The 21,318-nt window shown below is 42.9% G+C and overlaps 1 protein-coding gene across 3 annotated transcripts in view; it reads left to right on the top strand.

Annotated features, from left to right (window-relative positions):
- TBCD (tubulin folding cofactor D) overlaps window positions 1-21,318 on the top strand; it is a 117,093-nt gene that overhangs the window by 90,352 nt on the left and 5,423 nt on the right. For all 3 annotated transcript variants that reach the window (XM_082293884.1, XM_082293885.1, XM_082293883.1), the window contains 8 exons: window positions 347-487; window positions 5,431-5,514; window positions 6,882-7,040; window positions 7,826-7,964; window positions 13,861-13,982; window positions 14,835-14,912; window positions 20,332-20,421; window positions 20,780-20,867. In XM_082293884.1, coding sequence (XP_082150010.1) covers window positions 347-487; window positions 5,431-5,514; window positions 6,882-7,040; window positions 7,826-7,964; window positions 13,861-13,982; window positions 14,835-14,912; window positions 20,332-20,421; window positions 20,780-20,867 — 901 coding nt within the window. The remainder of the gene's footprint in view (window positions 1-346; window positions 488-5,430; window positions 5,515-6,881; window positions 7,041-7,825; window positions 7,965-13,860; window positions 13,983-14,834; window positions 14,913-20,331; window positions 20,422-20,779; window positions 20,868-21,318) is intronic.

Here is a 21,318-nt window from a genome sequence, read left to right as displayed (position 1 = left end):
TCAATGCACATTGTGTTGGCCCTTTGCTCTTCTTCCTGACTTCATTTTAAGGAGAGTTCAGAGGCTGACAGATACTGAAGCATGTTCCTTCTTGCAGTGTTATAGATGTGAAAGCAACCTACTTCCCTGCTGAGATCTTGACTTTGCCAGTGTTCCTTTGAACCCAAACATTGCTCAGAAATCCTCAGGTTAAATACAGGACAGAAACATTCCTCATTCCATCTATAGCACATGTTCCAGGTGTTGGGAAGTTTATTAAGCAACATAACAAAGCTTGATCTTAATGTGTCTCCTTGCTAGTGTAATGGCTTTGCCTCCCATCCCTTCTTTTCCTCTATTTTTAAAGGGTTTGCCAGACAGTGGGTGTGAAGGGAGATGGATCCCAGCAGGAATATGTCTGCAGGGATAACGTTGATCAGATTTATGCCATGCTGCTCACTGGTGTGACCGACTACACCACCGACAGCCGGGGCGACGTTGGAGGATGGTAAGGTGGGGCTAAAAGGGGGGGCCAGGTTTGGTGTCTAAGGAAAACCTGATGTGTTTTCAAAACCTCTTAGAAACAAGAGCTCCAAGCTTTTGGAGATTTGAGCCTAGGTAGGAATGCACAGTGGGAAGAGAGGTAGAAAGTGAATGGCGAGGCGGACAGGTTTTGGTCATCCTTCCTCAGAAGTTGGGAATATGGGAACTGATGTGTTCAAAACCGAAGTTCAGCCTTTTTCTGGTTCTGTGGACAACATTAGCTTCTTTTAGTCAATACCAGGAATGTATTCAGTTGCAAAACAGGGATTTCAAACATTTCTTGTCTTTCTTTGAAATAACGCATTTGGTCCTGCCTGATCTCTCCTACTCCTACATCAATCCTGTTGTGGGGATTTTTTGCCAGGAGAGGGAGCAGCTGCATAACGTGTTGGTGACTGAGAGGGATAAAAACTCCAAATTGTCCTGCAGCACCACCGAATCTTTTGTAAGTTTAGGGTTTCAATGATATCAGCTATGACACTGCAAGAGTACATCATAAATCTATAGGAGTATGTCTGCTGATGTGAAATCTGTAGAATAGATAGATAAATAAAATAATAAGTTTAGTAAACTTAATAAGATTAGTAAGATCTTAATATTATTGACAGCAGTCATATTTTCATGACATTCCTCAATCTTCAAGGTCCCCCTAATAGAAAAAGAAGATTCAGTATGTAACACTGCATTCCTCTGAATGCTCTGTATTCCTTCATTAGCAGTGATCTGGAAAGGCAATTTCTAAATTCATGATCCAAAGCACTATAAAGGCTCGTGTCCTTCTCTGGGTTTGTGTTTCATTTCCAAAGAAGCTCTAATTGGGGATGTGTCAGCACTTACTGATTGGAAGTTCCTGCCAGCTTTGAATGGGAGAGATCATGAAGAGTTCTTGTTGTTCATGCCATCCTGTAGAGTTACACAGCATAGAAACCCATGTGAAGTATGGATCTTACAAACCAAACGTGCTCTTGTCAGGGTACTTTTCTGTATTTACAAGCACAAATATGCCCAGCCTGAGGTATTACTTGTTAATAAAAAGCATTAAATTATCCTAGTTCAGGAACAAGTCCAGTGTCTGCAGGTTTAACATACATGACCCTTTTGATGCTGTGTAGAAGCCTCAGAGCAGTCATGCTCACTCCTTGTATAGTGAAGCCATAAACTGTGTAAATGAATGGGATAAAGTAATTTTAGTTGTCTTTTATTTGTTGGCAGTTGATTTTGAGTAAAATGCTGGTTTTGAAAATGCTGCTTAATGTTATTGTGTGAAGCCATAATTTTAATTTGAAAGTGTGCAGATGTGTTGCTTTTAGATATGAAATACCAGCCTTGTTTAACATATGAGTGATATTGTTTGTGTGGTATGGTAATGAAGTGGTAAAATACATGTATTTGACCTGTCTAGCAGCTGCAGGAGTATTTCAGGGTAGAGAGATGTGTGTTCAGGATTTTAAATTCACAACCTATTGATAGTTCAGATCTAGTATCTGGCTCTGCCTTTGTTACATTCCAGGCAGGAGGGGGCAAGTGCTTGAAAAGTACTGCTGAGAAATAATTTTGCTGGTTGAAAACATTCTGTTATTTTCCCAGTATGTTGAAGAAGTTCTTGTCTAACAGCACTGAGTCACATGGAGTATTTGTGATGCCTTTTCTTGGTCTTAAAATCAAGAATCAAACACGGTTAGAAGGAAAGAGGGGGTTTACCTCAGTATTTAAGGATCCTTAGGTGCACCATGTCCAGGTCGAATGCACGTCCATGCACACCACAATGCCCACCCCCAAAAGATCTGGTCTAACATTATAGGTGTTACTAATTAGCAGATCTATCAAAAATTCCCCAGTGAGAGGCTGGAATGAGCCCCCCTCCCCAAGGAACCTTCCCCTGGATGGTTCTATCTCAGTTTACAGAATGTGTTCTGGAGAGGACCTTGGGGTCTGGGGCACACTGATCCCTAACTACGAAGCTAGGATGTTTAGTCTCCTAGCTTGACAAAATAAGTCTAAGAATGTAGGCTAAAAACCACTAAGAATACAAAAAGCTATAAAAAGGTGTATAAAAGGGGTATAAAAGAAAAGGTAAAAAATCATTATGGCATCATTTGAGTGTTTCAATATCTGTGCAGAGTGTTTGTATGAATTAAGTGCTTTAGACAGTCACTGCCCTCTTCCTTGAAGGGTGTTTTCAGCAGTGCTCTGTGAACAGGAAGGTGGCTGTGCTGGTCCCTGGCCAAGCCCAGCGTGGTAACATGTGCTGCTCAATGGGCATCATGTGAGTGTGGCAACTTTTTGCTTAGGCTCAGATTTGTTATGTCCTGTTTAGAGCTCTGTGCTACTCAGTCTTAACTTTAGTGTCATTATTTCAATTTGGTAGCCCCAGGTTTGCCTTAAAAAAAGGGGAAAAAAGTTAATTACAGTGCCATTCTCCTTTCCAGGATTCCTCATTAGGCTTGAAGGGGGCAGGTGCTGTGAAGTACATTTGTAATAACCATATGAAATGGGAACTACTGCAACACACTCTGTAACCACCTCTTGTCTTGTGTAGGGAGAAAAGTTGTGATTGTGCTTTTTTTATCAGCGTGCCCCGTGCTGGATTGTTCCTTGCCAGCGATCATCGGCAAGGAGCAGTCAAACCTTGCTGGTTGTTCTCTGCCAGTCACTGGCAGTGTCAGATCTCACCAGTTCCAGCCTGGGCTGCAATAATTTTAAATAGCTTCTCTGTCTTTGCACGGGAAGGGAAATGTCAGTTCTGCAGCACAAAGCAGAAGGAGGACACTTTGTGCCACGTTATCATTGGGCACTTCTGTAACTGGCGAGCCTTGTCCCTTTAGCACTTCACTGCAATGTTTACAAACGTGTTGGAAAAGTTCACAGCACAAATAATCCAGGCTGCTCTCAGCCTTAGTTAAGGTTTGTGTGTTGGGATTTTTCCTGGTTTCTGTAGTGGTATCCAGCTTCCCAGCTGGTGAAATTGTCGTACAACAGGGAAATAGTGACACAGGGCACGGAATCAGAGATGGGGAGGTGTTTGACATCTCCAGCTTAGAAGAGGAAACAAGGATGCAAACCTAGTGAGGATCAGGAGCAGGTCATTCCAGCGTGCACGAGGATGGAGCTTGGCTTTCCCTGCTGTCAGAGGAGCAGGAGAGAGGTGAATGTGTCCCTAACACAAGAGAGGGGCGGGTGTAGCTGACAGAAAATGCAAGAGCAGTAATACAGGGTGGGGAGGCAGAGAAAAGGAAGAGATACTGAGCTTTGTGTTTTCAAAGTCAGGTGAGATACTGAAGATGATGGGGACCTGGCTAAGCGTGATTAGGTATTCAACTTAACTTCCACATCTGAGAGCTCCCACTGCAGTTCTCCACAACTATTGTTTATCCTTCACCTGTGTCTTCATTTAAAACACAACAAAGTGGAACTTTCAAAGAAATCCTGAGGACATTAAACTCCCAACATCCATTAAAATTCAAATGTGCTTTGAGCACCAGATTTTTTTTTTTTTTGAGCTTTGGGCAATTCCACCCAAAATCAAATCAAGAAACATTTAAAGGGGGAAGGGGGATCCTTTCTCATGGCAAACTGTTGGCTGCTGAAGGCTTTTGTGGCTTCTCAAATATCAGTGTGTTCTTATTTTATTTCTTCTAAACCATTGGATAAAATGGAAAGATGTGGGGAGAAATGCTGTTTCTCTGGAGAGGCCTTGTCTTTTTTTGTGTAATTTTTGTCTTTCTTTAATAGAATCGTGGGAAAGTTTCACCAACTTTACTCTCTGTATGCAAACTTCACCTTTCTTTTGATAGATTGTTTGCTGGGACATGTCTGATCTGTCTACAGGTGTTAGACATGAATATCTAAGTCAGATACTGTACAAAAAACTAGTAAAACATAACCTTGATGAAAGACTGCCAAACTTGTTTTGAGCTGCTTTGGAAAAAATGATGTAATTTACCTTTTTTACCATTAAAACAAATGTCCCACCCAGTTTTAGATTGCATCTGCAACTATTTTCAAGTTGTTTGGAAGTTAGAAAGAGGAGTATTTCTTTTCATAGAAGGCTGCTGGACCTTTTCAAATATTTAATTTTTTTCCTTTTTAAAAAAATTGTTACTGAGAAAGGATGACATTACTCTGAGTTACTAATGTAATGAACCTGCTGGGCCTGGTCTTGTGCAGGCTCATGTAACCCACTGAGGTATTGCCCATGTCTTAAGAAAGAAACCACTTTTAATAACTCATGGATTGACAAGACATGTGGTTTTAAACAAGCATACTGATTTTTTTTTTTAATTGAAATTACACTTTTATATTTTTTTATATTATATTTAGACATTTTGAAGGTAGCAGATCATTATCTAGATAAGACTGACTTCAAGCACAACTTAGTGTTCCTTTGGTCAAGCTTTTTCTGAAGTTAATTATTATTTAGCATAGAGATTTAAGTCACTCTGAGTCACAAGTTGTTTTTAATGTTGGAAATATTGAAAATTTATAAGAATGTGACAGTCTTAATAGTGTTAAATATCTGAATGTCAGAATGCGCATTGGCCTTTTCAGAAAACAATTTGAAGCAGACAAAGCACTTAAGTTTAAATACATCTCTTTGCACACTAAATATTACTAATCATTATCAGTTTTAACCTCCTTAAAATAAAGAATAAGCCTGATGACATCTGGCTGGAATAAAAACCAGGCAGGGGTGAGTGTTGTTCCCTCAGTGTGATGTGAACTTTGTTTCGTGGAATGGGGCTGGGGGGGGACAGCTGTACACACTCCTCATCCTCCCAAATTATGGTAAGTGCTCTCAGAGATCATGGCTTTTGTTACTGTGAGTTTTTGCTGGTGTTTTAACCTAGCTGCTGTATTTATTGAAACAAGTACTGCTGCAGCTCCTCTGACCCATCTGTGTCTCCCCAGGGTGCGCGAAGCCGCCATGACCAGCTTGATGGAAGTGACGCTGCTGCTGGTGCAGAACGAGGCAGAGCTAATTAATGCCAACATGTATGTGATGTGCTCTTCCTCTTCTTATCCCTTAGAGCTACATTCCAGGCCATACAGGAACGCAGTGCTTGGACACTCTGTGCTTACTCCTTTATTGAGCGTGACAGAACTTTGACAGAAGTGCGCCAAGCCCACGCAGATGTGGAGGATGTTGCAGCTGGTTTTCAGAGGGACTGACCTTGTTGAGAGAACCTGGGTGGCAATCCCACCTTGGAAATAGAGCACAGCTCTGGGATTTGGGCTAAACCTGCCACCTCTGTGGTGCTTCCCACTGGAGTTCACTTAAACAGAAAGCAAACCTGCCCTCTTATCTGGAGCGTCACATCATTAATTTGGGATGTGATCATGTTAGCATGAGTTTGTATTTGTTTCTTTGCAGAATTATTAGTCACCCCAAGACAGGAAATAAAGAAAAATACACTGAGCTCCTGATTTTTGATTTCATGATACGGTACTCCTAATAATAAAAAAAATTAATAATAATTACCATTTTTTAAGCATAGCTTGAGCTGCAGCAAAACTTTCCTCATAGTGGTATTGGTCTGTGGACAAGGTGTGCAATGGTTATGTGAACATATATGTGGTTTGGGTTTTAATTAAAAATTCCCAGATGGTGAAGGACCCTTAGAAGGGAAGGACTGGATTCTCTAAGAATACATGGCTCACTAGTGCCCCTTCTCAGGGGCTTCCTCCTCTTGATCTGTTGTATACACAGGTTGTCCACATGGAACTTAGAAAAGCATTCCTGCCAGCTGGATCCTGTTTTCTAAATATTCTGGGCCTTGGTGTAACTGCAGGAATTTTAGCTGGTTTTACTGTCATTAGTGGCCCTTTCTGAAGGGGTAAAGGGCCTTGTGGGACACAGTACTGTAGCTGAGAGTTTAGTTATGAACATAAGCAAAATAGGATATTGTTAAAAACTAGCCAGAATCGAGGAAGTGATTTATTTGGGATGCATGAGATATAGGAGAGACCTTGTCCTCTGCTACCTATGCAGTTTTCCACTTCAAAATGTGCTTTTCTCAAAGTTCCTGCTCTATTTCCATCTGAAATGTAACAGTTCAGCCAAACCATAAGAACTTCATTATCTTTTTGGATTAAAGGTGGGGCAATATGTGTAAAAGGTGGATAAAATACTCAGTAACATTATTGTCATGCTGGTTTTTGATTAAATGATCTGTGGAAGATAAAGCCTCAAGATTCTGTCAACATGTGGATGTCTTAAATCACTTTTATGTTCGTTCTGAAGAGTTAAACCAGAATACTTTCCTAGCAGGATCATTCTTATTTATTTAATTGAAACAATTTAAATCTAAATACACATTCTACTGCTTAAATTTTCTGATTAATTGTTTTCTTCTCTATAGCTGCAAGCAGATTATGTGCTGGCTGGCTCAACAGTCAGCTGAAAAAATAGATAAATTTCGAGCTCATGCAGGATCTGTGTTCCTTACTCTTCTGCATTTTGACCATCCTCCAGTTCCACACATCCCTCATCGAGAAGAGCTAGAGAGGATATTTCCAAGGTAAGGTATTGAAAAATATCCTAAACCAATGAAAATAAAAGATAAATGCACACAGTTACACCTAAACCAAGCAACCTGATGTAATTTTTGCACCCAAATGCCCAATATATGTATGGAGGAATATTTGGTGCTGTTTGTCAGGATTTTATTGAATTGTCCTATGAATGTGCATGAACACATTTTTTTCCTCACCTGGAAAACACTGCTTGATCATAATGATAGTTTTTAACAAATTGTTTTAACCAAGCTCGAGTTGCAGTAGTTTTCCAAGATGGACTTTCTAGTTAAAGCAGGAGTGAGAGCAACTCATTCCTGAATGGTGATTATGATACCTGATGGCAGTGAGGAGCATCCAGCTCGTGTTTGGGAGAACCTCAGCCTGCTGTGACTCCAAGTGCTCTGTCTGCAAGGCTGCTGATCATCAGTGCTGCGGTGTTTCCTGGGCTAACTCTGTCTTTGCATCAGTTGTTGAGTAGCTGGTGGTGGGAGAGAACACAGAATGAAACTCCAGAAAGAAACTTGTTTCCTGAATGTAGGCAAAAGTGTCTGGGAAAAGGAAACTGCAGTTCAAATCTTACCTGGATCAGCACAAGGATTTGAAGATTCCTTCACTTTACTGGCAGTGGCTGAAGCTTTGATTTGTACTTGCCCCGTATGCTCAAACACCAATGTTTAATTTGATATTTAGGTAATTCAGAGACCACCTTCACTGTTTTGGAGGAGCAGTGTGGGGAGAAGAAAAGCAGTGCACCCATGCAAGATGATTCTTTACCTTCCCCTTTCAGGTCAGAGAAGGAGACGCTGAACTGGAACGCGGCGTCGGAAGCTTTCCCTCGGATCACGCAGCTCCTGGGCTTGCCAGCCTACCAGTACTACGTGCTGCTGGGGCTCTCTGTGTCTGTGGGGGGACTGACAGAGACCACGGTGAGAGCACCAGTTGTGCTTTGAAGTCTGATGGGCTTCTTGGTTTTCATTTTAAAAGTATAATTGTCTTGACTTGCTGAGCGTGCAGGGAAGGAGGAGTGAGGGCGCTTTGTTTCTCCTTTGCTGGCCTGGCAGAACCTGAGAGTTCCAGCCCACAGCTCCCAGCCCTGTGGTGACCCTCCCAGCTGGGATCAGCAGCAGAGCACTTCAGCTCAGGGCAAGGGGATTGCCCTTCTCACAAGGGGTTGAAAGCCAATTCATTTGTCACCTGCTGCAAGGTGTTAACTGTTAGTTGTCAATAGGTGTTAACTGTATGCACAGGCTTCTTGGTTTTAGTATTTTTGATACACTTTCTACTAAAATACCAGTGAGATGTCAGAAGTTCCATTACAAAGAAATATCATTCAAATGTCTGTCTCAATCCTCTGAGCTTTGCAATCATTATTTCATTCTTCTGGCATGAACAATCTCTGTATCGCTGGCTTTGGCAGTCTGCTCTGCTGCCACATTTTTCCCTACTTTCTTATCATTTTAGTGTATCCTTCTGTCCTTATATTACTACCAACTTGCATAGGTAGTTTTAGAATTCTTGGTTTCCAGCTATTTGGTTTACAACATTTTTTGATTTGTTGTGGCCAAAGATGTAAAATACAAGAAAACAACTGTTGGGGTAAGGACATGGTTCAATACGACACCGCAGAGAAATATCAAACCAGTAACAGAATATTTTAGACTGTCAGTTAAGTCTTTAAATCCCAGTGGTCCTGTAACAGGAGGAGGAGGAGGAGGATGCTGTGAGTCAGCACCCCAACAGTGGTTAAGAGTGTTTCTAATTAAGATTTCCATCTCAAATTAAGAAAAGCAGTAGAAAAGTGAAAAGAGTTGAGAAACAGAGTTTTTGTGGAGGGGGAACAGCTCCTGCTGGGTCACAGGAAGAGTTAAAATCACCTGGAGCTTGTCTCCCATGGCTTCCACTTGTCAGTCACAACTTGCCCAAGTGATTTTTTTTTTTTTTTATTTTTTTTATTTTTTTTTTTTTTTGCTAGTGTTGTGGGTTCTGCTCTTGGGATCAAGAGATGTCTGTGAGCCTTTGGGTCTGATGGAGCAGAATACTCAGTGTCTGGTCAGTCTCTTGTATTTAAACCAATTCTGAGCATTTTAATGTTTCTAAAATGGCAACTAATTACATAGCAACGGCTATTTTAAAACTTTGAAAACATGTGTGTGTTGGTTTGTGACAGTAATTATCGGATAGACAATGTAACTCTTAACAGATTTCCTTAATAGCAAACATGCACATGAAATTCAGCTTTCAGTTAATTATAGGAGGCTCCACCAAAACCGAAGTTATTTATCCAAGTATAAAAAGGAGGAAGGTTTTGGAGAAACAGACATTCTGGCTGCTAGCTGGGGTCAGAGGAAAATCCTTATTCAATATTTAATTTTATATATTTTTTTAAAGTCCTGGTTGCATTTAGTTATGAAAAGTGGGAGCCGTTCAGTTACGTGTAGCTCCCTTCCCTTGTTACCATCTGCCAGTGTGTTAAGGGAAACCTTCTGCACTGTTTTCAAACTGTGACTGTGAAATGTTAACTTCTCTGTGACCCTCCAGTTTTCTTTAACACTAAAGGCTTGTTCTGGCTAAAATAGTCTCAAGGGCTTTGGAAAGAAGATGACCTAATTCTCTTTTGAGTCAGCTGGAAAGGCAAGGGAGGGTACTTACACTTGGGAGTATATGTGTGTGGTGAATCACATTTAATATCTAAAATGTGATACAGAAATTAGAATTGATGTATCTTGCAATGTCTTGTGTTCCAACTACTCTGTCAAAGCCTGTAGCATTCTTTGCTGAATATCCACAGACAGGTTTAAAACATTAATAGAAAATTTTAAGAACACTCCTATTAAATCCATATGAAAGAAGCAGCTTTTTAAAGTCTTGGATGGAGGAAAAGGATTATTTTGAATATATGTTCTTGCAGTGGTGTGTGTGTTTTTGTGACTCTCTTCCTTCTCTCACTTAAGAAATATCTGGGCACGTACACACATGGAAGTTAGAAAGAAGATTCTTGTATATACTGCAAGATAATCTGAGTTCAAATGTCAGTTTGTCTTGTAGTCATCTCAGGGAATGAACAGGAGAAAGGCTCTGTTGTAATTCCATGGTCAGTGGCTGTTTTGCTGCAGCTAAAATTGCTCTGCAGTATATTTAGCAAGAGTAGTTCTTTGTTTGGCTTTTTAAAGAGATTTTCTGGAACGAGCCGTGTGGGGTCTCTGAAGTGTTTTGGTGGCAGTGGGGCTGCTGGAAGAATTGTAGCTCAAGCATTGGAAGTAATCTGGAAAAACAGAAGATGTCATTCCCTGTGGGATTTGGCACTCTGCTCCATCGTCATGGTTCAAAGGGCACTTTCTCTGTGTAAAAGAATCTTCTAATTATACATCTGGCCCACAGTGATGCATATTTCTGATGGCTGCATAAAACCCCTCAGTCTGTGGAGATCAGGACTGCACAATGCTGCTCTTTCTCCAGTGCACAAACCCTGCAGTTGCAGGGGTCAGGATATAATTTTGATATAATTTCATTACTGTTGAACTACATTACATTCAAAATTTTGTTGAAGCACAGAATGTCCTGTGATTCCCCTTCCCCCCTAAAGAGTGAAAATTGCATTTTAAAATGGTGTAGAAATTGTAAGTAAAGCCTTTAAAAAAAAAAAGAGGAACAACATATTCTGAACTCTCAAACTTCCTCCCAGGCAATGCCAGAGCTGTGTTACTGGGTTAGATCTCACAAATGAAAATATTGGGATGTTAGTAGATGATATTCCAAAACATCTGGTTACTGAGACAAATTGTATGCAAATCAATGCATATTTGATGGAAGAAACAGGCCCAAAATCCTGTTTTCTTGGTTGACAGCTCTTGAGCAAAATACATTTGAGAATAATCCCAGGCATTCTTTTCTTAAAGAAAAAAATAGTGTGACTTATGATATTCCTACTTCGTGTAAGGTATCACTGCTGCAAAGTACAAACCAGAGCCCATGGACGTGCATCAGGCATCTTAATCACTGATGAGTAGCTGAGATTTTGGATGTAACATGCTCTGTTACAAACTGGATGCCTAAACTAATTCTGTTTGACCATATCAGTCCCACCTGCTGCCTCAAAACTGGTTTTAGAAGTACTCTGCCTCTGTTTTGCAGCAAGCTGACTGGGAACGGTTGCGTGAAGATTTGTGTAGAAACCACGCCAGGCGCCTGCCCAGAGCTGCAAGTGCACCTCTGCTTACTGGAGCTGCATTTCCTTGTACCTGCCCAGAGCTGCAAGTGCACCTCTGCTTACTGGAGCTGCATTTCCTTGTCCTTGTCCCCTGGTTCAGGAGGTTCAATCTTCAGGACTTGAATTCTGTCCTCAGGTGAACGGTGCCTTGGAGCGCTGTTCCCCGTGTCGCTGCAGGATCTGCTCTTGGCTTCAATGTGGGAGAGTCACGCCTTGGCAAACCCTGGTTTTGCTGTTTCATAAGAACAAGGTCATTCTCAGGCCTCCTCTTCAATTTGTATCCCAAGTTGTCCCAGTTCCAGCCCATTAACCTCCTAATTTCCTTTCCCAGTCCTTGTGGAACCCCAGGGAAAGGTAAATGTCGCACGTTTGATGTAGTGTGAATTTGTGTTCTGCATAGATGGAGAAGACATTTGGAAATATTCTTCTCTGCAAATGCTCAGGAGCAGTTAAGATTATAGCTCAGATACCGAGGCTGGGACAAAAGGAGTTCACCTGAGGAGGAAATGGGGATTTAACCTGTTCATGTCCTGTTCCCTTGTTATGCTGGAATTTCTTCCAGTACAGTTCCTATGCTCTATGCTCACTCTTGGGAAAATGCCCCATTTTTCAGTCTCCCAAGCAGTTACATGATGGATTATCCACACCTGTACTTTTGTATTGTTTAATTGCTTGCTGTCCTCATTCTCCAGTGTTTCTGGTATCCTGCTGCTCTGCCTTGGTTTGGCACAGCTCTGGAGCACCCCATCTGGAGCTGTGCTCGTTGCCCTTTTCTTTCATGCCCTTTCTTGCCTTTTCAAGTCATTTGAACGTGCAGGGAAAGCACTGAGTCATTCATCTTCCTTCAAAAAAAAAAAAATGGTGTGAGATCTGTGAGGTAGTTTAAGGGACAAAAGAAATAGGAGAGAAAATGACACCACCTCAGATTTTTTTCCTGAGATGGGATTTCTTCTGCTTGTTGTTGATCTCTGCTTGTGGAAGGCGTTACTACAAAATATTTCTTCTTTATTTATAATAGTCTTAAATGCACAGATTGTTTCAAAGGGTAGAATATAATAATTAAGCAGGTTTTAAATTTTCAGGAAATCTCTCTTACAATTGTATATCCTGTGAAGACCTTTCAGTGGCAGGACCCAGTTTATACTGGGCACACTGGGACACACACCAGTGCTGCTTTTGGAGTGTGAAAGAACCACATTGGGTTCAGTTCAGTGTAGCTGCCTTGTACAGATTTTACTGAGATTTGGCTGTCATTTTGAAACTCAGAATAAACGAGTAATTTCTCCAAATTGCTTGACCTTTTAAAAGAAATATTTCTGTTCCTGCATTGCCCGGGATGTTTCAGTACAGAACAAAGTGTTAAGGTTGCAGATTGTGCTGCTTCCCAGGATTGCTGGGCTGTGCTGTTTGCAGGCTGAAGCTTCAGAAAAATAGTTCAGAGTTTTGAGCCAAGGCTAAAATGTTTCTTGTTCTTGTGTACTGATGCACCCATAGATGTTACTGATATCAGTTTGTTAGTTAAAATGTTTAAATAGAGATTCTTCTCATTTGCTTTTGGAAAACACTTGTGACGTTTCTCATACTCATCCAGTATTTTATTTTCTTTCCTTGATGAAATGGTCAGACCTCTGAGGAAAGGGGAATCCCACAGAAGCTGAGCCTGCTCCCCTACCACATGGCAGGTCCATGTGGGAGCAACTGGCCTGGCAAGCACAGTGGCTCCTGAGGATTATGGAATCAGGGAGTGGTTTGGGCTGGAAGGGACCTTAAAACTCATCCTATTCCACCCCCTGCCACAGGCAGGGACACCTTCCACTATCCCAGGTTGCTCCAAGCCCCATCCAGCCTGGCCTTGGACACTTCCAGGGATGGGGCAGCCACAGCTCCTCTGGGCACCCTGTGCCAGGGCATCCCCACCCTCCCAGGGAACGATTTCTTCCCAATATCCCATCTAAAGTGTGGGGAGCTGTTGAGTGATGCTGCAGCCTGTGATGGTTCATGGCCAGTGTGACCCCATGGACTGTGTCCAGCTGAGCCTTGAGCAGCAGCACTGACCCCTCCTCTGCCATCTTGCTAAGCTGGCTGATTAGCTTAATGCAGTTAAACCAGCAGTCATTATTTCTTTCTGAGTTGTGTGTAATTTTTAACCTGACTTTGCTGGTGGTTTGTGTGGCCCAGGAGCTTTTCTGCATGGTTCAGTTCCATCAGCTGTTTAATAAATACTTGGTGAAGTGCTGGTGTCCTCTTTCACCTTCAGAGTCATAACAGTATTAATATTTGAGGTGAAGCAGGGTGATCATAGCGCTTTGAGGATGTTTTATTTTGAGAGAAAGAAAGCAATGAACCTTTAATGTGGTCTTTTGTCCTGCAGTGGCAAACTTAAAAAGGAAAAAAGAAAAACAACCCAACTTGCCTTGAAAATGGGTTAGTGAAGGTAGAAGAGCCGTGGTCCTGCTGGGTATTGGTACTGATTTATGCCCGTGGCTGCTGTTGGATGAGTGTTCCCAGTGCTGCTGTGCTCCTCAGCTGAGGGGGGACAAGGCAGTCTGTAGCCCGTGTTTGTGTGTGGCAGGAGGTTTCTCCTTGTCCTTCACTGGATGTTCCTTCTGTTGCAGCTCAGATACTCTGCCCAGAGCCTGTTTGACTACATGAAGAAAATCCAGAGTGATCCCAGTGCTTTGGAGAGTTTTTGTGAGACGCTGCTGAAGGTCTTTGAGGACAACCTGCAGAATGACCGGTAATGGACTTCCTTGACTTTTTTCCCTTTAACAGCTTCTGGAAGTCAAATGTGTGGCACATGTGCTGAAATCTGCCTAGATGGGGAGTGCCCAAGGCATATGCATTTGCTTTAATAGAGCTGTTTGGTACAGCAGGACTTGTGGTAAAATGTATAACCAAGGAGTGATGGCAAAATATTTTGTGTATTCAGGTTTTAAGATCATAGAATGGTTTGGGTTACAGGGGACTCAAAGCTCATCCCATTCCAGTCCCCTGTCATGGGCAGGGACACCTTCTGCTAAACCAGGTTGGTCCAAGCCCCATCCTGGCCTTTGACACTTCCAGGGATGGGGCAGCCACAGCTTCTCTGGTCACCCTGTGCCAGGGCCTCCCCACCATCATAGGGAAGAATTTCTTCCCAATATTCCATCTAACCCTGTTCTTTTTCAGTTTGAAACCATTCCCCCTTGTTCTATCACTATTGTATTTTTCTTTTGTTTCTTTTCTCAAGTGTTGAAATGAAAACATAGCCATGGTCATTCCAGCTGACATGTGCTGGTTCATTTGGTGCTGATACAGTCTGTGGAATACAGATTAATATTTTCTAATACTGTCAATTGTGTTTTCAGGACCCTGCAAATGTAAAGTGGGTGTGTTGTTAATTAGGTTTTTTCCTTTTGGCTGGCAAGGAATGTCCTGGTTCAGCCAACACACACAAGTTACTGAGCAACCCTCCTCTGTGTAAATCAGAGTTCTAATTTACGTACGTGTAGGTACATAGGAAGTTTCTTTCTTTGCTTCTGATTAAAAATAGTACATATCTGTATGCCAAGAAGTGTATTTACCTTGTTGAATCATTTTCTTTCCTCAGAGTGTCTGTACCTCTCCTGACAATGCTGGACCAGATGCTGGCGAATGGCTGTTTTGATATGTTCACTGAGCAGGAGAAGTAAGTTGCTGGGAGTCTCTTTGGTTTATTTCCCACTGGGCAACAGGGCTCTTGAATCTTGCCCTGTCTGCTGCTGGGTGGGTGCACAGGGCTCCAAGTGTGAGTCTATATTGCCATGCTTTAATTTTCCTGACGTGGGACAAACAGCCTTGAAAGGGTTTGATAAAATCCTTGACTCTCATATCCATGTAGAAGTTTGTTACATGTTCATTGTTTGACAGCCAGGACATTAATCAAATGCAATTTGCATGTTTCACCTGGCATTCTTGGACCAGTATCAGATCTGTTCTTTCATTTTCCAGCTTCCTAAATCCCTGCTGGTTGGAGTACAGGCCTTGCTGTACTGGGAGCCTTAAGCACTGGCAGTGTGCCTGTGTGGTGCTGCAGAACCCTCTGTGCCTACCAGCTATGGTTCCCCTAGTCCCACTGCTTTGGTGGATGTGAATATCTCCAAAGATGTTAATCAAGGTCCTGATAAGAATAATGAAGAAGACATGTCTCAGAAGAAGACATGTCTTCCACCCTGAGTTTGGTCTTGTGGAAAGTGTTCAGTTTGGGAACGGGTAAACATGAGTGAAATATTCCAGTGTGAAATCCTGGGTTTTTGCAGATGTTTCACAAAAGAATGATTTTAATTTCAGTAATATTAAAATCTATTCCACAAGCTCTCCCAGGCAGCATCTTGGCACATCTGCAGGTGTTTACAGAATTGTGCAATGTGGATCCTGCAAGCACACAGGCTGGATTGGGAATCCATTGATTGAAGAATTGCTCACAGCAGATAAATCTGAAGAGCCTTCATCATTCTAAAAGTTTTGATTGGGCTTACTCTTGTCTTGAAGTGTGGGTTTAGATAGTATTTCTTAAATTGCATTTGGCAGTCCCTGTTTGAATGGGAATTTAAAGTGAGTCAAAGACAGATGGAGTGAATATTACTTGTTCAGTTTGGTAGTCGTGCCAGTGATCTGGGGCTTCCACACAGGTTCCAGTCATCTGTGCTGGGAAAGGTGAGAGATTATGGGTGGAAATTCCAGTTAAAGTCTTGTCTCCCATGTCCCAGGTCACTGAACAGAAACCAAGTGGTAGCAGCAATGCCTTTGCTGTGTGAGTGACTCAGACTCAACCCTGTGGTGCCACTGTGATGTTTTGTGTAAAAGACCTGAAATAAAATCCAGGGCTATTAGTGGGGGAAATATTTTGAAGCTGATCCAGATGTATTTGCCTCCATTGATGAGGAAACTAAAAGAGAAAATTAATAATGAAGCACCCAAGTGGATCATGCTCATGTCAAGAAATGCTGGCCTGGAGTGCAGAACTTGTTACCATAGAGAGCCCAGGAAGGGCAGGGCTGGGGGGAGCTGGAAGACAGCTAAAAAGATGGAGAGTTTAGTTCCTGCATGTGTCAGATCTTGGTGATGCAGGTGCCTCCTGGTGCAGAGGTGACCATGGGTGAGTTCCTGGGGGTACAGCCAGGTGAATACTCAGGGCTCTGCCATGCTCTCTGTGGATGGGTGAGCCCAAAGTTACACTGAGTGTCCTTTGGGTGTAGTTAGGGATGGATACACTGATCTGGCTCCAAGGCCTGCCTGCCTGCCTGTGCTGTTGGGTGCCACCTACTCCTTTTTGAGTAGAAAAGTCTGACTTTGGGTCTGGTCTCTGGAATGGAACCATTTACTCCCTTTCCAGAGCAGCCTCCATAAAAATATGAGAAAGCACAGAGTGGGGGGGAAAATGGAGACACTGCTTGGTGGCATGAAAAGGCCACATGTGCCTGCAGTGTCAGGTGGTTTTATGTAGAGAGTGCCTGAAATTAGAGAGCTGAGATACATGCTTTTTTTTTTTTTTTTTCCCTTGGGATGTTCAGCTCCCATTTAATTTCCTTCCCTCATTTTTTCACCATGTTGGGCCGAATGGAGTTTTAGCAAGGGAATTGGGATGTAGGATGTCTGGCATCAGGATTATACCTAAACCAGCCACCAAACAGGCAATTGTTGCATTGTAAAAAAGTATTTGCAAATGCATTTTGAAGTTTTCTAATAAAACATCAGCAGTCCAGAATGCGTACTATCCAACAGTGCTTATTTTAACCAGGGTTAGGAGCAGGATCAGTTTGACCCTCGTTGAGTGCTCCAGGTAAAACCAGTTGCCACAGGGTGTCACTCCTGCCTTGCACAGGTTGCCAGGCATATTCCTTCACACCCTACAGCTCCTACAGTTTAGAATATAAAACTCAGGATTTCTGGTGTAGGTTTGCAGCTGAATCTCAGTGTTTGGGAAGCTCTGTGTGGCTGGGGTGTGGTCTCTGTGCAAAAGGACAAGCGAGCCCCTGGGTGTTCCTGCTCCACTGTGGTGGTTTGAGTGCTCATACTCAAGGGAGGTAGATTTGCTGTCTGTGGAACTGGCCAGCAGGGATGAGGAGTGTGGGGTAAATACCTGTCCTGTGGGGTTGGAAATGAATCAGCTTTAGTGTCACCAGGGTCATCAAAAGGCTTTCAGAACTGGCTCCTCTGTTGTGCTTGGCTTAGGGAAGAGAACAGCTGTCTGGAATATTCCAGGCTGTTATTTCCTACCTGTCTGAAGGTGACATAAACCTGCTTGTCCAGCATGAGAGCTTCCCCTTCCCTTGTGCTGACAGGAATGGTTTGTATTACTACACGAAGAATGGTGCTGGGGAACTGTTCTGGGTTAAAAGTGCCCTTCTCCCACTCAGCTTGAGGTGTTTCCTCAGTCTCACAAGTTGTGCCAAGATAGGAAGGGAAGGGAGGGAAGTGGGTTGCTCTTGGCAGCTGGGTGCTGGGCTGAAGTGTTGGTGATGCTGCAGCATCACTGACCTGCTGCTCCCCCTGCCCCGTGTGCCCTCCCACCAAACAGGGCAGCAGAGGCCTCAGCTCTGTGGTCACACAGCCCAAACCCTCCTGATTCCATCCCAGAGGACAGTGGAGCTGCTCTTGTGACAGTGTAGGGAGTGTTTGTGGGCTGGGGACTGCTGGAGGCAGCGGGCACACCTTGGAACGGAGCTCTCAGAAATGCAGCAGTGCAGACTGGGCTGGTGTAAACTCACCAGTGGCTTCTCTTAAAGCACAGAGGTGCCTGGCAGCTCCCTGCTGGTGGTGGGACAAGGATAGGGAGGACAGAGGAGAGCAAACCGAGGCCACTGGCAAAGCTGGCACTGGAGTGTCACTGCTTGCAGCTCCTGTGGCTGCAGGGTCCTGCTGCTCCAGTGGGTGAGGGGTCACCAGTGGTGCTGGGGCTGCCCAGAGCCCTGTGGATTGCTGGCTCCTTAGAAGCGTGGTAAGAGGGGTCTAATACTCAGTGCCATGTAAACAGAACAGCCTTGGAAAGACAATTCAGGATCTAGTGCTTTCTGGGGTAGTAAGTAGCATTTCTCTCTTGTGTGTGTAGTTTACATGTTCAACAGAAGCACCCATGTATTCTGTTTTATCTGGTGATCTTGCAGTGCTTTAAGGAAGTGTGTATCCCCACTGATATCCAGCTGATGGTTTCCATGTATCCATGCTCCTGCAGATTATTTTTCTAAGTGATTTCACTGCTCTTGCATAACCAGCCATAGAGCAGAGAGCTGCCAGTGGCTGGTGGCTGTTGCAGGACAGTGGCAGTGGCACTGCTGAGACCCAGCTCAGCTGGAGGAGGGACACCAGCACCTCTGGCAGTGCCACGTGTGCCCCTTTACAGACTGCAGAGAGACTTCAGACTGATCCCCTTTCCCCAGTGCTGATGCTGTTCCTGCTGGCACAGTGCCCACACAGGAGAAGGAATTTTCTCAATTTCCTTTACAGAGGCCAAGCTATTTGAGTCATTTGAGATCACACATAGGTTAGGTTTGGTTATTACAAATGTAGAGTTGGCAACCAACAGAAAGGAAAGTGCATCTGTTTTAAACACAAAATGCTGCTCATGAGGTTCCATGTTTTAAATTTATTCCAGATGCTTTTGTTCCAATTGGTCTCTTTGTTGCTCCCCTTCTCAGCGATGTCCCTGCTGTTCAACCAGTTTAAATCTCACCTAATTCACTGTATTGCCTGGCCTGTGCTGAGAGCCAGGCATGCACTGCAGGGATTGTAATTAGCTGTTTACACAGGGTCTTTGTGTAATTGGGGTGGGAGGAGGAGAAATTCCACCAAGGTAAGACAAAACAAACCTCAACATTCAGAGAGCTCTTCCCTCGCCAACCCAGATGAATCCATGTCTGTAGACACACACAGACTCATTCATACAGATGTCTGTTGTTCCCACCAGGTGGAGGATCCTTTCCCTTGATTTACCCTGGTTTGTTGTTCAGTTTTTTTGACCAGGTCACTGTTTGCCAGTACGTGCCAGGATTTTGTTAAGAATTTTTCAGAAGTCATTAGAAACCACTAACTGTTGTCTGGAAAACTCTACAGAACAAGGCACATTGCCTTGACAAAATATCTTGGCACTCCTATAAACATCTTATTTTAAATGTTCTGCCCTTCAACAGATGACAGTATCCAGCTTTCTTCAGTAGGTTTTATCCATAGCTTTGAATTGTGCTAGCAAAAAATGAATGTTACTATTTTTGCTTTCTGCTTTCCATACACAGTGCAGTGAGGTTTCCAAAACATGCAGCCTAGAAGTAATTGTGCTCACTAGACAAATATGAAATAGTTTCTTTAGCATCTATGGCACTTCAGCCCTGAGTGTAGCAAGTAAAAGATTAAATAATTTGAACTGAAATAAAAACATTAGTCCCTCTTTCCTTCTCTTTAATAGATCCTTGGAATAACTAACAGTACTTGTGTTTGTATGAGTGTCTGGGAAAGAGCTGTGAGAATCACGTTTCCCAGACTGTGTGGAAAAAGAAAAGAATTTGCTAAATATATTTAAAGATGGCTTCATGGCTTGTACACGTAATGGAACTGTAAGCCCTGTGTTTAATTACGTTGTCTGGAATCACTGAAGGAATCTGGGCTGTGAAATGGTGGAGTAGTTAAGAACAACATTCGTCCCCTTTTATGTAAAGTTTGGTTGGAGACCTTAGGGAATGACCATGACACACAGACTGAGTAACTTTTATTTGGCTGTAGGATAATGTCATTCCTGACATAGTATTTCTGATCATACCACACTGTTTAAACACAAGCCATGGCAACCCAGTTATCCTGCATGCACTGAACCTGCTTGGCTAAAAGGAGTTCACTCCTCAGCACACAGACAGTAGCAATGTAAATAATTAATAATAATTTCTTCCCTCCCTTGTTAAAAAATGAAAGGCCCAGGAACCTGGTTGCCAAACTCTCCTGAGCTGCTGGGGGGAAGCACAAACCACCCTGCAGTGTGTCTTTCCTTGCCTTGCAATGTTAGGTTGGCATCCTGACAGCCATGTCTTTGAAATTCTGCTGAAACCTACTGCTCATCTTTTTTTCTTTCCCATTTTCAGCCATCCCTTCCCAGTGAAGTTGTTCACCCTCTGTAAAGAAGAGATCAAAAGATCCAAAGACATCCGGAAGCTTCGCTCCAGCGTAGGAGTGTGAGTTAATGAAATCAATCCTTTCTCCTAGAAAGTGAGGAATATTTAACGTGCCAGATGTAAGTTAGGTCTGGTTCATGTGCAATTTAAATGGGAAATACACACAAACACATGTGATTGAAGGTTGTCAGTCTCATAGTTCTGGATGGTTGAAGTGAAACATACCATCTGATAAAACTGAACAACTTTTAAGATTTTTATATTCCTAAAGATGCTTAAAGGGAATAATTTGCTTTTTCTTTGTAGAGAGCACAGCTTCCCCTCCCTGCTTTTTTCCCAATGTACATCTTCATCCTGGTCCTCAAAATGTACTTGTGCAGTTATAACACAAGATCTGCTTTTTTCTGGTATTTTCTAGGTTTTGTGGCCTGATTCAATTTCAAGGAGACATGAGAGAGAAAGTTTTCTTCCAGTTGTTTCTCCTCCTTTGCCATCCCTTTCCTATAGTAAGTACTGAAGACTTTGCATATTATCAACACTATTCTTTACAATACTTTACAAATGAAAAATAATTTAAAGTGTATTAAAGCAGCATTCTCTTCCCCAGGTATTAATGTATAGAACAGACTTCATTTCTCAAGGATCTGCTCTCTGCAGTGCTGCCTTCTGACCCAGGCTGCTGGCTGCCTGCCATGTGCCTGGCTGTGCCACATGTGCTGCCCTTCCACCTCCTGGCCTTACTGGTTAAACTGGGAGCACTGCAGGTGCCTCAGTCATTTGTTTCTGGGAAGACCTGTTCATCATTTAGTGCTGAAAGCTCCAACCAGAGAAGTTACTGTCAGTTCTGTGACATTTCTGAGAGCAGCAACATCGGAGTAGGGCTGGTTCAAGAAAAACAAAGCTTTTTTGCCAGGTGTGACAAAAGCTGGTGCAGTGCAGGAAGGTTTAGCAGACTTC

Source organism: Coloeus monedula (genome assembly GCF_965178545.1).
Source record: "Coloeus monedula genome assembly, chromosome: 19".
NCBI lineage: Eukaryota > Metazoa > Chordata > Aves > Passeriformes > Corvidae > Coloeus > Coloeus monedula.
This window is presented reverse-complemented; position numbering and strand designations above follow the sequence as displayed.